This window comes from Boleophthalmus pectinirostris, unplaced genomic scaffold, assembly GCF_026225935.1.
Source record: "Boleophthalmus pectinirostris isolate CB_2022bp ecotype Guang Dong unplaced genomic scaffold, ASM2622593v1 HiC_scaffold_17, whole genome shotgun sequence".
NCBI classification, from domain to species: domain Eukaryota; kingdom Metazoa; phylum Chordata; class Actinopteri; order Gobiiformes; family Gobiidae; genus Boleophthalmus; species Boleophthalmus pectinirostris.
Genome location: NW_026571115.1, coordinates 9,475,640 through 9,489,986, shown reverse-complemented (window position 1 = coordinate 9,489,986; position 14,347 = coordinate 9,475,640). Strand labels below are relative to the sequence as shown.

The window sequence follows — 14,347 nt, the reverse complement described above, 5'->3', positions numbered from 1 at the left end:
GACCAGATTGGGACCAGGACTGAGACCAGGACTGAGCCCGGGAGCAGATCAGGACTGAGAGCGGAACTGAGACCAGGAAAGGGTTAGTCAGGGTTCAGTCCTGGTTCAGTCCTGGTTTAGATCTGGTTTAATCCTATTTCAGTCTTGGGATCGGTCTTGGGATCCTTCCTGGTTCAGTCCTGGTGCAGTCCTGATTCAGTCCATATGCGGCGCAAAAGTTCAACTTCGCAGTTTAAGTCACGGAAACGGGAAACAGCCATTATTCGTTTTTCCATTACTCATTTAAACACAAAATCGAAAAATTAAAAAAACGAATCATTATCCATTTTTAAATTTTGGTTCTGGAGACAAATAATGAAGAAAATAGTTGTTTTTTTTTTCATTTTCTTATTTTTGGTTTTATTTTGAAAAACTAATGAACGAATGATACACAGATTTTACTTGTCGGAAATAGAATAAAATTACCATGGCAACTTTTACCATAGCAATAGAAATTAAGTACCAGTGAAAACACATATAGTCATTGATTAATCCAATTGCCCAGTAATAATAATAATAAATATTGGACTTAAATTTTTTTTAAACAAATCAATATTTTCTACTTTTGTCCTGTTATTTTATATTTATTTTCTTTTAACTTATTTTAGCAGAACAACTTCTTTTTTACGTCAGCCTCAATATCTACCCATCTCTTTCAAATCTCGTACTGTCCTTTTATACCAGTATTTTTAAACCTGCGTCTCACTCCGAGCTCGTCTGGTCCTCCTCACTGGTACCACTTCCTGTCCTTCCCCCTCTACTTCCTGTTTCCTATTTTCTACTTCCTGTTTGTCTGCTTCCTCTGGGCGGGCGGCTCTGTGGGCGCAGGCTGCAGGTCAGCATTGCCCCACCGTTTGCCCCACAATCGTCGCGGCGCCGTCCTTCTCCGGTATCGCGTCCGCCGCCCTCTGCTGGTGATACTGTGGTAGTGTCGGCGGTTGCGGGTAGGCTGGTGGTTTGACCGGGAGGGGCTGGACCATGGAGGGGGGCGCCGTGGGGATGTAAGCCAGGGTGGTGCTCTGAATCTGGGGCTGATACTGGAGCAGAGGGGGCGGCGGAGGCTGCGGGTGGACCTTGGGGTTTTGCATGGAGAGGGCCGGTTGGACGGGGGGTTGCTGGGGTAGCTCGGGGGTCAGGAGGGGCTGGGGCGCTATGGGGGTAGTTGGCAGGCTTTGGGGCGTGTTTTGGGGCAGGTTTAGGGATAGATTTTGGTGGAGGGGGGGGTGGTGGTGGTGGTGGTGGGGCAGCTGTGGGGATGCGGTGCCGTTCTTGCTCAGACCGCACGACTGCGCCGCGCAGTGGATCTGACGGAGAGTGTCCAGCGCTTCGCTCTTGGCGTGTTTCAGGAGGTCGGCCTGGCCCTGCACACAGACAGACCAGACAATGGTTACCATGGTTACAGGAGCTTTATGTAACTTTTCTAGAGTCTGCATTTATTAAAAGGTCCATATTAAGCTGTTATGTTTCCTCATCACGAACAAACCTAGAGTTCTGTTTTGTTTCCATTCACACATACTAGGGGTGTGCAGAAATATTGAAATATTATTAATAATAATAATAATACATAACACTTGTATAGCGCTTTTCAAGACACCCAAAGACGCTTTACATGGGAAGACAAACAATGACAAAGAAGAGAAAAAGACAGTTAATGAAAGTTTTTTTTTTTAAAGAGATGGGTTTTCAGGGCTTTACTGATATATTGATATATTGATATTGATATATCGTATCGTTTAATGTGATGATACAGTATCGATGGGCTGCTAATAATAATAATGATTTTACAAAATTATTTTGTTAAAGAGCTACAGTTTTGTTGCTTGTACAGAGGAAGGAAACTTGTTTATACGACACATTTGAAATTTTCACAGTTTTGATGTTTAAAATGTTTGTGTTTCATATGAACTTTGCACAAGAAGTGGTTTAACAAAGACTTTTAGTTTCACAGACAAGATTTAACCTTTAATTTTTTATTGAACCATATCGGATCAATTTGAAATATATTGTATCGAATCGAAAATGCACTGTATTGAGATATATATTGTATCGTGGCCTATGTATCGTATCGGCAACTTCTTAATGATACCCAGCCCTAGTCTCTATAGAACTGACGGTAAAGGTACATTGAAAACTACTGCGTCGTGGCATCAAAAGCTAAATTTTTTAGATTTAGATTTTATCACTTTGAGCTCTGAAAATGTAGACAGACAAATTATTCAAACATGTGTGAATGAAACAAAACACAACTTCAGGTCTGTTTTTGTGGAGCTCATCATAACATGGCTTAAAGCTCCCAAGATAATTTAGCAAAATGCAACTTCTTAAGCTTCTGTTGTTTTCATTCCTAAAAGATGATCTTGGGTAGTGCTGGGTATCATTAAGAAGTTGCAGATACGATACATACAGCAATACATAGGTCATGATACGATACATATCTCGATACAGTGCACATTCAATTCGATACAATATATTTCAAATTGATCTGATACGGTTCAATAAAAATAAAGGCTAAATCATGTCTGTGATACTAAAAGTCTTTGTTAAACCACTTCTTGTGCAAAGTTCATATGAAACACAAACATTTTAATCATCAAAACAGTGAAAATGTCAAATGTGTCGCATAAACGAGTTTCTTTCTTCTGAACAAGCAACAAAACTGTAGCGCTGTAAGAAAATAATTTCGTAAAATATACAAAAAATACTCTTGGTGATATATTGATACAGCAGCCCACAATATCGATACTGTATCAACACATTAAATGATACGATATAATATTTCAATATTTTTTGATATTTTTGCCCACCCTTAATCTTGGGTAAAAAATGCATGCATTCACATTCTCCAGCTGGTTTTGTTTTTACTTATGAAAACAGTAAATGAAATTAATCCAACTTTAACATTTCTATAGATTTCAAAATGTTACTTAAAAATATATTAAACTATGATGAAATGAAGGTGCCATGCCTTTACTACTGAAATCCTGAAAAAAGTAACAACAGCTTTGCCGTCTAATGTATTACTACAACAAAACACTAGAGGGCAGTATTACACAATAAACATCTCGATCTGTCATTTCACTCTCTCTATGTGCACAATATTAAGGCTCTATGATAAAATTCTGAAATAAAATGTTGAATTCTAAGAGATAATTGAAGCATTTGAGGAATTTGTGCATTTCCAGGGATTGTTTCTATAGGTGGCGTCTGATGGGCTCGTCTCCGCTCTGTTTGAGGTGAGAGCCAGAAGTTCAAAGAGACAGAGGCTTGTGAACAGATGTTGAAGATTATTTTAAAAATGTGATGGCATAAAGTGGATCGTAACATGGCACGAGGGGAGACGTCGAAGCTGTAACTTTGTGTTAAAAAATGAAAAAAAAAATGTGATGTTTTCAGTTGAAATCGCTTCAGTCTTTAAAACAGGCAACACGCATCAGATTTGCACTGATGCAGTTTGATGAAATTATGCAGCTCTTTGATTGTGATTATAACAGGACTAAACCAGGACTGAACCAGGACTGAACCAGGACTGAACCAGGACTAAACCAGGAGTAAACCAGAACTAAAACAGGACTGAACCAGGATTGAACCAGGACTAAACCAGGAGTAAACCAGGACTAAACCAGGACTAAACCAGAACTAAAACAGGACTGAACCAGGATTGAACCAGGACTAAACCAGGACTGAATCAAAACTAAACCAGGACTGAATCAAAACTAAACCAGGACTAAACCAGGACTAAAACAGGACTGAACCAGGACTAAACCAGGACTGAACCAGGACTGAACCAGGACTAAACCAAGACTAAATCAAAACTAAACCAGGACTAAACCAGGACTAAACCAGGACTGAACCAGGACTGAACCAGGACTGAACCAGGACTAAACCAGGACTGAACCAGGACTGAACCAGGACTGAACCAGAACTAGACCAGGACTAAATTAAAACTAAACCAGGACTGAATCAGGACTGAACAAGGACTGAACCAGGACTGAACCAGGACTAAACCAGGACTAAACCAAGACTAAACCAAGACTAAACCAGGACTAAACCAAGAATAAATCAAAACTAAACCAGGACTAAACCAGGACTGAATCAAAACTAAACCAGGACTAAACCAGGACTAAAACAGGACTGAACCAGGACTAAACCAGAACTAAATTAAAACTAAACCAGGACTAAATCAGGACTAAATTAAAACTAAACCAGGACTGAACCAGGACTAAACCAGGACTAAACCAGGACTGAACCAGGACTAAACCAGGACTAAACCAGGACTGAACCAGGACTGAACCAGGACTGAACCAAGACTAAATCAAAACTAAACCAGGACTAAACCAGGACTGAACCAGGACTGAACCAGGACTAAACCAGGACTGAACCAGGACTGAACCAGAACTAGACCAGGACTAAATTAAAACTAAACCAGGACTGAATCAGGACTGAACGAGGACTGAACCAGGACTGAACCAGGACTAAACCAAGACTAAACCAAGACTAAACCAGGACTAAACCAAGAATAAATCAAAACTAAACCAGGACTAAACCAAGCCTAAAAAGACTAAAAACTAAAAGCCTAGAAGGTCTAAACCAGGTAAACCAGGACTAAACCAACTAAACCAGGTCTAAACCAGGACTAAACCAAGCCTAGACCAAGCCTAAACCAGGTCTAAACCAGGAATAAACCAGGACTAAACCAAGCCTAAACCAGGTCTAAACCAGGAATAAACCAGGACTAAACCAAGACTAAACCAAGACTAAACCAGGACTAAACCAAAACTAGACCAGAAATAGATCAGGACTAAACCAGGACTAAAGCAGGACTAAAGCAGAACTAGACCAGGACTAGTTCTGGTTTAGAATTATGATTCTAAACCACAATTATGATTAATGAAGATTTCTGGTACCATCCTCCAGTTTCTGCAAGCGAGACTTTTCCAGACTAATTTGGAATGAATCCAGTTCACTTAAAAGAGTCATAGATCACTGCTCTGATGTTGGATTAAAATATTGAAACATATTTTTGGAGCGACCGGGTTTCGCTGCTCATTTCTCATACAGACGGAGGCCTCTCTGTTAGATGCTGTGAGCACACGGACGCACGCAGTCTCTTCATGTGACCTATATTGAACTGACGGGAGCCAAACAGGAAGTATGCCTAGACTACTTCCTGTTTCAATCACGCTGCATCGATTCATCTCAGTGATACTCTCAGAAATAAAGATTGATGCATTTCAGGAACAGAAAAGAGTCATGCTTAAGGTTATTTCTGAATATAAGTATGACTTGGCATGTGACTGGAAAGCAGACTGTGATCAGACTTAAAGGTGCACTGCGTAACTTTTCACGTGCTTGTATCAAAGAAGACGTTAATGCTTTCCCAACAGTGTTCCTTATATGATATTTATCTCCATGGAGACAAGCAGATGGAGTCACCAAGCCGAGATACAGGGCAGATCTGCGGTGTGGAGACGTATCTTTGCATCTGTAATATAACTGCATTTTCAAGGTCTTTTCTTTAAGGTACACTAAGAGGCATTAAAAACGCAACAGTCTAATTTTTCGATATTATTTCTCAATTTAATAATGAATTCGGTGTTACAAATTTGAATGATACTGAACATGAAAGGACAAAACCCACAGTAGAAAAGGTAATCGACAAAACAAAAGTAAAATTCAGCCACAGATAACAAATGTCAATATCTTGTCTGTCCGCCGTTTGCATCCAAAAACGCTCGCACTCGACGTGGTATAGACGTGATAAGCGCGTTGATTTCGGCCACCGGAATCACGTCCCACTCTTCCAAGAGAGCAGTACGAAGAGCCGCGACAGTTGCTGGAAGTGGGATACGACGGCGCACACGGCGATCCAGACTGTCCCAGAGGTGTTCTATCGGATTCATATTGGGAGAATAAGGCGGCCAGTCCATAACCTGCACCTTGTTTTCGGCCAGACACTCCTGACAGATGCGTGCGATATGCGGACGTTAAAGTTGGCACCAATTGGCCTGCTCTCTCTCGTTTGCTGCTGAGCGGGGCGTGATGACCGTGTGTGACATCTTTCATTTTTCCTCCGGGTTTTTAAAGCCTTCACCAGCTGAGCTCAAATCATCGAAAGAACTCATCGAAAGTTTTCAAACAGTGTCCTTACGACTCACACATTTAAAAGTAGGGATTGGCACCGCCCGGCACGTTATTTTGTTCTTTGGGCTAAAAAGTGTCGCTCCTTTGTTTCATAACCCACGACTGATCGTAAACATCGTAACAGTTTTTCGTGTATAAAGTTTTTTTAGTCAAAATAATTTAGCATTTAACCTCTTAGTGTATTTTTGAGCAATATAAAATGGAGTTGGAGGAAGTGTCCGGGGTGAAGGAAGTCTGGGAGTCCCTGCTTAGACTGCTGCCCCCGGGACCTGGCCCTGGACAAGTGGAAGAAAAGCGATAGATGGATAAAACTGATTTTAAAGGTCCTATATCATGTAAAATTGACTCTTTTGAGCTTTAAGCCATGTTAGAATGTTAATATCTCCTCAAAAACAGACCTCGAGTTGTGTTTTGTTTCATTCACAATCCTCAAAATGCTCTATTCCACCTTGTGATGTCATAAAGTGGTCATTTTCAAGTCAACAGCGACCCTTTTACCTTTTATTCAGCAGAGTTTGGCAATTCTAGGGCTGAAATTATCCAAATTATTCTAGTGAAAGTGTCTGGAGTTTAAAAACACAGTAGAGCACATCCTGTATTAGTGCATGACATCACAAGGTGGAACACAGCCTTTCCTGTTTGAGAGAAGAACTAAAATAGCCTAAATATTCAGAGTCTGTGTGTTAATGTGATGAGGAAACAACATTATAAAGTAGATCAGAAAATAGAGTAATACAAGCCCTTTAATGCGTAAAACAGTAACGTTTCCATGGAGACAAGCAGGAAAGTTACGCAGTGAATCTGAATAAATAACTGTAAATATATAGTTGATACATAACCGTGGCAGCCTTGATATTTCCTCTTGTCTAACCTTGTGCTCTTAAACATGAAGCCTGAATAAGTCATACACAAAGATCCAATTATGTAAGTCATGACTCACCGGTGAATCCAGCTCTGAGATCTGCTCCTACACTGACCAAACCGACCAAATAACAACGTGACAAGAGCTCAAAGCTGTACTGCAGGAAAAGTACTTATACTGCAAGTCACTACAGCTAATACTACTACAACTACTTGCTCTGTCTATACTATATTATTTATATTCAATCAGATTCAAATCATTTTAACGCCTGTTGTTATGAAGCTGTTTCATAGTTTGTGAATTTTGTTCTCTGACAATGGCAAAAAAAAAAATCACTAATACTTCTATTACTGCAGCTGCTACGACTAGAACTGCTACTCCTGCTGCTGCTGCTACTACTGCTCAGTACTGTATTTTTCGGACTACAAGTCACACTTTTTTTCATGGTTTGGGTGGTCCAGTGACTTGTATATTAAAATGTTCACACTGGCAGCCATGAGAGGGCGCTCCAGACTTGTGGGTCAGTATCTGCTACTTCTTTTCCTCCTGTATCTCTGTCACTTGGCTCTACTGCGTATGTCTCCTGCAGAAAGAGCCTCTGTCCTGTCTGTATCATGTCAGTCGATCGCACTATTACTTCTGTCTTTAAAGACAACTGAAACCATCCTGTCGGGATTCAGAAAGGCCGTAATAATTCTAACTGGATGCTGAGTCTGACGACAGCTACGTAGAAGATAAAGCGGCACTTTGTTTACCTCCGGAAGTTGCAGAGTTGCTCAGAAGTGATACAGAGGATGAAGAATTCAATGGATTTAGTGATTTGGAGTGAGATGGAGAGTTTGGTAATATGTTACGTTTACAGCCTGTTGTTCTCCAATTACTATAACTTGCCTTTCAAGATGAAATGTCGGTCTTGGTCTCAAATTTTATAAAATACATTTCCCCCAAAAAGTGCGACTTATAGTCCAGTGAGACTTATATATGTTTTTTTTTCTTCTTCATTAAGCATTTTTTGGCTGGTGTGTTTTATAGTCTGAAAAATACAGTAATTGGATTAGTTTTGTGACATTCGATTTTCCTCTATAATTATTTTAATTATTGAAACCAACCAACGAAATCTGCAAACAACGTACTGCCTTGTCTCTATTAATTACCTGTTAAATGTGCACTTTGTAACTTTTCTCGTGGAGGGTCCGGCACCTGCTTGTTTCCATGGGGTTATTACAGTGTTGCCTTGATTATTCCACAGTATAGAGAAAAACTTGACAATAACAATGGAGAAAAATCGTAAAATCAATGGAGAAACAAGACTGCACTTGGTAAGAGTTAGAAGTATAACAATAACTAAAATATCCTGATATCGTATCGTCAAAAGTCTCTCAGTAATATCGTGGAGCATCAGAATATATCGAATTACAAGTTTCTTTGCTTAAATTTATTATTATGGTGCAGCAATAGATAAAAAATCAGAGGGAACTACATAGACCATGATCCTTTGCTCTGTTTTGGTGCAAACTACATGAAGAAATAACAGTTCTAAGCACTTTTAAATTTTAGTTCTTTGGATTAAGTCTTGTCAAGGCATTTTAAAAGGAAAAATTCTCCACAAAATATCACAAATACTGCACCGTGAGATGAATATCGTGAAAATATCTTACCGTGAGATTTGGATATCGTTACATCCCTGGTAAGAGTTCAAGTTTTTATGGTATTTTCGACCAACAGAACACTTGCAATTAAACAAAAGCAAGGGAGATATGCTTAATGCTGTACTGTGGAACATTATAGGCAAGAAAATAACATCTCCATGAAGACAAGCAAGTAGCGAATCCTCCATAGTAGAAGTTACATAGTGCACCATGAAGTACAACAAAAACGAAAAAACATCCAAACTTGCATCTTTTCCTCTAGAATCACTGACCCCTAATATGAACTGTCCATACACGGTCCAATCATACTCGCAGTACTTCATGTATTTGTGGTATTTCTGTCACAGCCGGTCCCTCTGCTGAGCCCAAAGGGTTAAGCCCAAATCCAAACACAATATCCTCATTAGATCTTTGCCATAATCTGCTTTGTGTCGGTCAAAGCAAATCCTCTAAGAATTATACATGGTTTTGTCTCCTTGACCCAAAAGAGCGCCATTTTCTGCATGTCATTTTGTTTCTGGATTACCATCGTGAACCAATCGCAGAGAGATTTGGGAGTTTTTATGCCAGATGCCCTTGCTGTAGAAACCTGTCACAGTTGAGATGAGGGTCCATTCAAGTCTTGGTTTTAGTCCTGGTTTAGTTCTCCGTTTGATGTGGTCAGATAACAATAGTTTAAGTTCCAGAAAGCGATTTGGACAGGTACAGATACTAACTTCAACCATCAGGGGTCAGTAAAATGAAGCAAATGACTAGTTTCCCCAGATCATTTACTACTGTCCAATCAAATATTCATGATCAGATTCAGCTTTAGGCATGTACATTTGTACTGTTGTTACTGGAATCTCCAAACGGTTACAACACTGAGAATTTTTATCTTTTAATTTGAGTTAGATCGGCTGCAGTACAACTTTGAGGTTTTGAAAATGCAGACAGCAAACTGAAAACACTTTTAATAGTCACTTCAGGTTCTATATTACACAAAAATGACTCCAGTGAGCTTCAAGTCATGTTATAACCTCATCAAAACAGAACATACCGCATTAAAACCAATTCTAACACGTAATAACTTTGAAACAATCATACACGCTTCTGTAACAAATAGACTAGGCTCCGACAACATGCTGTACTCAGGCCTCCCACAATCCTCCCTCGATAGGTTACAGTTAGTCCAAAATGCTGCTGCCAGACTCACCGGGTCCAAAAAGAGAGAACATAACACACTCATCCTAGCCCAACTCCACTGGATACCTGTCCAATACAGAATTGATTTTAAGTAAGTTTGAGTTTTTAAATCACTCAAGTCACTCGGGCCACAGTACATCACAGATTTTTCGGTCAAAACTCTCTCAACCTACTGTCCGTCCCTAGTCAGGCTGGTGCCACCTAGTGTCTCTGCTCAATTTCATTTCTCTCAAGGGACTAGGTCAGGAATGAGAATACACTAGTTTGCAAGAACCCTGGAAGTGCGAGTTCGGGCACCGGCCAATCAGTGAAGAGCCATATATTCTGTGTCAGCAATGATTCCCGAGATCGAGGATTTAAAGCCGGAACAAAGAGAATGTTTGGTGAATTTTATCAAGGGGAAAGACGTTATTGCCCTTCTTCCTATGGGATTTGGGAAAAGCTTAATATACCAGTTAGCCCCGTTAATGGCCCATTACATACGTCATGACCAAATAGCAGCGATTGGTTGAATAAAAAAAACACCTGCTTAAGGTAGAGCGAACGATTCTGAATGCTACGAGCTCAGGCGGTTTCCACGAAGTGAAACCGGCTGATGAATCAGGCTAGTCCGTCCCACCATCCCGCCTCAAAACCAGGGGAGGCCGAGCTTTCTCTGTTGTTGCCCCCAAGCTTTGGAACGCCCTCCCTCTTCATCTGAGATCTTGCTCCTCCCTACCTCACTTTAAAACCCCCCTAAAAAAATTTTTTTTTCAAGATTTTCAAGATGTTTAACAGCCCATGAGCTCTACTTTAGCCTATTATCTTTGTGTATTAAGCTGTTTTATGTAATATTTTATATATTTTAAATTTGTGATGTTGTTTCACCATGTTGTGTCTCATACTGTAAAGCATTTTTAACTTGTTTTAAATGTGCTATATAAATAAATTGACTTGGGAAGTTGTGTTTTGTTTCATTCACATGTGTTTGAGTAATCCTGTATTATTAGACTGTCTACATCTGCAAAACTCAAAATGTTCTGTTCCACCTTGTGATGTCATGTAGTTTTCAGGTTAACAGCTACTTAATACATTTTGTTCAGCAGAATTTGACAACTCCAGGTTTGAAATTATCCAAATGTTTCTAGTGATGGTATATGTAGTTTTAAAACACACTAGAACACTTCCTGTATTACCAGATGACATCACAAGGTGGAACAGTGGAGTGTTATATGCAGGGTTTGTGTGTTAAACATATGTGAATGAAACAAAACACAACTCCAGGTCGATTTTCAACACAGATCAGAAAACATCTTTACATGGACCATTAACACAAAATTAGAAATGACAATGAATTATGCAAACCAGGCTGAGATCAACACAATATGAGACAAACAGTCAAATAAAATCACTGCAAATAAAAATCTCTGTAACATATTTCCAAAACGATAATGTGGAACCAGGCTGGCAGACAGCAACTTCATTATGCACCGTCATCTGCTCCTGAGACAGATCTGACCGGGCTTTCTGCTGACTACAGAAGTGCCCTCAAATAGCTCGGCGGAGTGAGACTGCTCTGATTTGAGATGGATGTTTTTATGTATTTTTCCGCAGTTTTGTAGCATACACCAGCGCGCAGCAGTGCCTGAGCGCGCTGGGGATGTGAAGGAGCTGACAGGTGAAGGGATTGGCAGGCGCTGGAGCTGACAGGGTGCACCAAATGTTCAGTGTGCGCGGGGCATTTCGGCGAGGGGAGGACAACAGACTCGCTGGGAGAATAAAAATATGAGTGAAATATGCTTCTGTCTGGATATGTGTCTGGGAATTGTTTTTGTTTACAAGACTAAATTAAAGATGGACTATGTAACTTTTCTGGTAGAGGGCTACTCAAACTTTTCTCTCCATGGAGATTTTACAGTCTTGCCTGGAATGTTCCACAGCACGGCTTTAACGGTCCTATATAATGCTAAATTGACTCTTGTGAGCTTTAGAATGTTTACTCATCAAAAACATAGCAGGAGTTGTGCTTTGTTTCATTCACAGGTTTGAGAAATCCTGTATTATTAGTCTACATATCTAAAGCTCAAAATGCTCTGTTCCACCTTGTGATGTCATTAAGAGGTACCATATTTTTCGGCCTATAAGTCACACTTTTTTCATGGTTTGGGTGGTCGTGCATCTTCTACTCCGGTAAGACTTATATATTAATATGTTCACACTGACAGCTGTGAGAGGGCGCTAGGCTTGAGTAGTATGAGTAGTAGTTGAGTATCTGTTACTGCTATTCCTCCTGTACCACTGTCACTTGGTGCTCTACTGCGCATGTCTCCTGCAGAAAGAGACACTGTGCTGCTGCAAGTAGCAAAATCTGCAGCCGAAAACTGGAATCGAGCAGCAGAAAGGAAGTTTGGAGTGAGCGAGAAACTTGTGACACTGGGAGGGTGCACCATGCAACTTTCCTGGAAGTCACTGGATGATTCAACAAAGCCTGGACTTCAGTGAAAATTGAAACCATCCTGTCGGGATTCAGAAAGGCCAGAATAATTCTAACTGGAACTGATGCTGAGTTTTACGACAGCTACACAGAAGAGGAAGTGTCGCTCCATTTACCTCCAGAGGTCATGGAGTTGATCAGAAGTGGCACCAAGGATGAAGAATTCAGTGGATTTACTGATCTGGAGTGAGAAGTGAAGTTTGGTTTGAAGTTTGCCTTTCAAGATGAAAGGTCAGTTCCTGGTCTCAGATTTTATCAAATAAATTTCCCTCCAAAAGTGTGACTTATACATGTTTTTTTCTTCTTCATTATGCATTTTTTGGCTGGTGCAATTTATACTCCAGTGCGGCTTAAAGCCTAAAAAAAAGTTTTCAAGTTAGCAGCTACATTTTGTTCAGTACAGATCAGCAATTCCAGGTCTAAAATCATCCAAATGATTCTAGTGAAGGTGTACGGAGTTTAAGAACACAGTGGAGCACTTCCTGTATTACCACATGACATCACAAGGTGGAACAGAGTGTTTTTCTGTTTGAGAGAAGAACTCAGATTAAATGTGCAGAGTTGTGTGTTAAACATGTGTAAATGAAACAAAACACAACTTGGGGCATGTTAATGATGAGGAAACAACATTATAACACAGATCAGAAAACAGCGTAATATGAGCCCTTTAAAGATAGAAATATTAAACATTCAACAACATCTGCCTGTTTTTATGATCCCCTGGGGTTGTGAAATAAAAGGTTCTGGTATTTCGTCATTTTGTTTTTCCAGCAAATGATAGATTGTGTATTTTGAACCAGCTCTCAGTATAAGTCAAGGCTGTAATCCTGACTTATCACTGGGCAAAGACAAAGGGAGACACCAGATGGCCCTGGCATGAGCCACGCAATATTAGAGTTTTGGCAAAAAAGAAAAGTGTAAAATGTGGAATTACAGAAGAGATCTACGACAACACTGCTAATAAAATACAGTTGTGTTTTCTGTTTGTTAAGTCCATTAGTTCCATTAGGAATCAGTGTGTGACATAATGAAAATGAAACTACAAGTATGAGTAAATATATATACAAGGATAAATGAGAGGAAATCATGGACTAAACCTGGTCTGAACTGGACTAAACAGACTCTAAACTGCACTTAAAAGACTATAGTCAGGACTAAATCATGAATCATTATTACCCATACATAAAGATGCACTGTGGAACTTTTCTGGTGGGATCTGTCACCTGGACTGTTTCACAGAATGGCATTAAACTCAAGTATATATGATAAATTGCTAAAAAGTTACATCGAAAAAAAAAAAAAAACATACATTCTTATTGTGAGGAAGTTAGTATTTGAGAGATTTGACCAGTATGGCCCTAGTAGTATCACCATGGAGATAAATAATGCCCCACTGTGGAGCATTTTACAGAAACCAATACTATCTTCAGGTGGCAGATCCTCCACCAGAAAAGTGACACAGTGCAAATTAAATTCCAGGCTCATCTTCAGCTAAATTCCTTAATTTAACCCAAACAAAGGCTAAATACATAACAGAACCATGTCAAAGTTAAAGTACATCCTACATGCATTGAAACAAACACAAGTTACGGTTCAAGTCCAGACTAAATACAAAATAAAAGTGACACATAGTCTCTTATTTGTGGTGTCAATATTTTGTGGTCCTTTTGAAATGACTTACAATAAACAGCAAGTTTATTGTAAATATTGTAATGTGGTTGGATATATTGCATGTATTATGAACCTAGTGATTAAAAGTATGTGGATATTTTTACTTGGAAATCCATAATAAAAATACCATAATACAATAAGAAGTAAGTAAGTCACTGAAATGCACCTCTCTTGAGCTTGTATACCGTGAGAGGCTCAGACTGTGATGGCATTTAGCTTTGGAAATGTTGACAAACTCATAATAAAGGGATAAACCAGGACTAAACCAGGACTACATTAGGGTGAGTAAGAACTAGACTGAACTAGGACTAAACCAGGACTATACCT

The 14,347-nt window shown here is 39.6% G+C and overlaps 1 protein-coding gene across 1 annotated transcript in view; it reads right to left on the bottom strand.

Moving 5' to 3' along the window:
- Positions 1-451: 451 nt before the first annotated feature.
- Positions 452-14,347, bottom strand: part of plcl5 (phospholipase C like 5) — a 273,874-nt gene continuing 259,978 nt past the window's right edge. Inside the window, exon 6 of the mRNA XM_055152945.1 lies at positions 452-1,400. Coding sequence (XP_055008920.1) covers positions 876-1,400 — 525 coding nt within the window. The 3' untranslated portion in view covers positions 452-875. The remainder of the gene's footprint in view (positions 1,401-14,347) is intronic.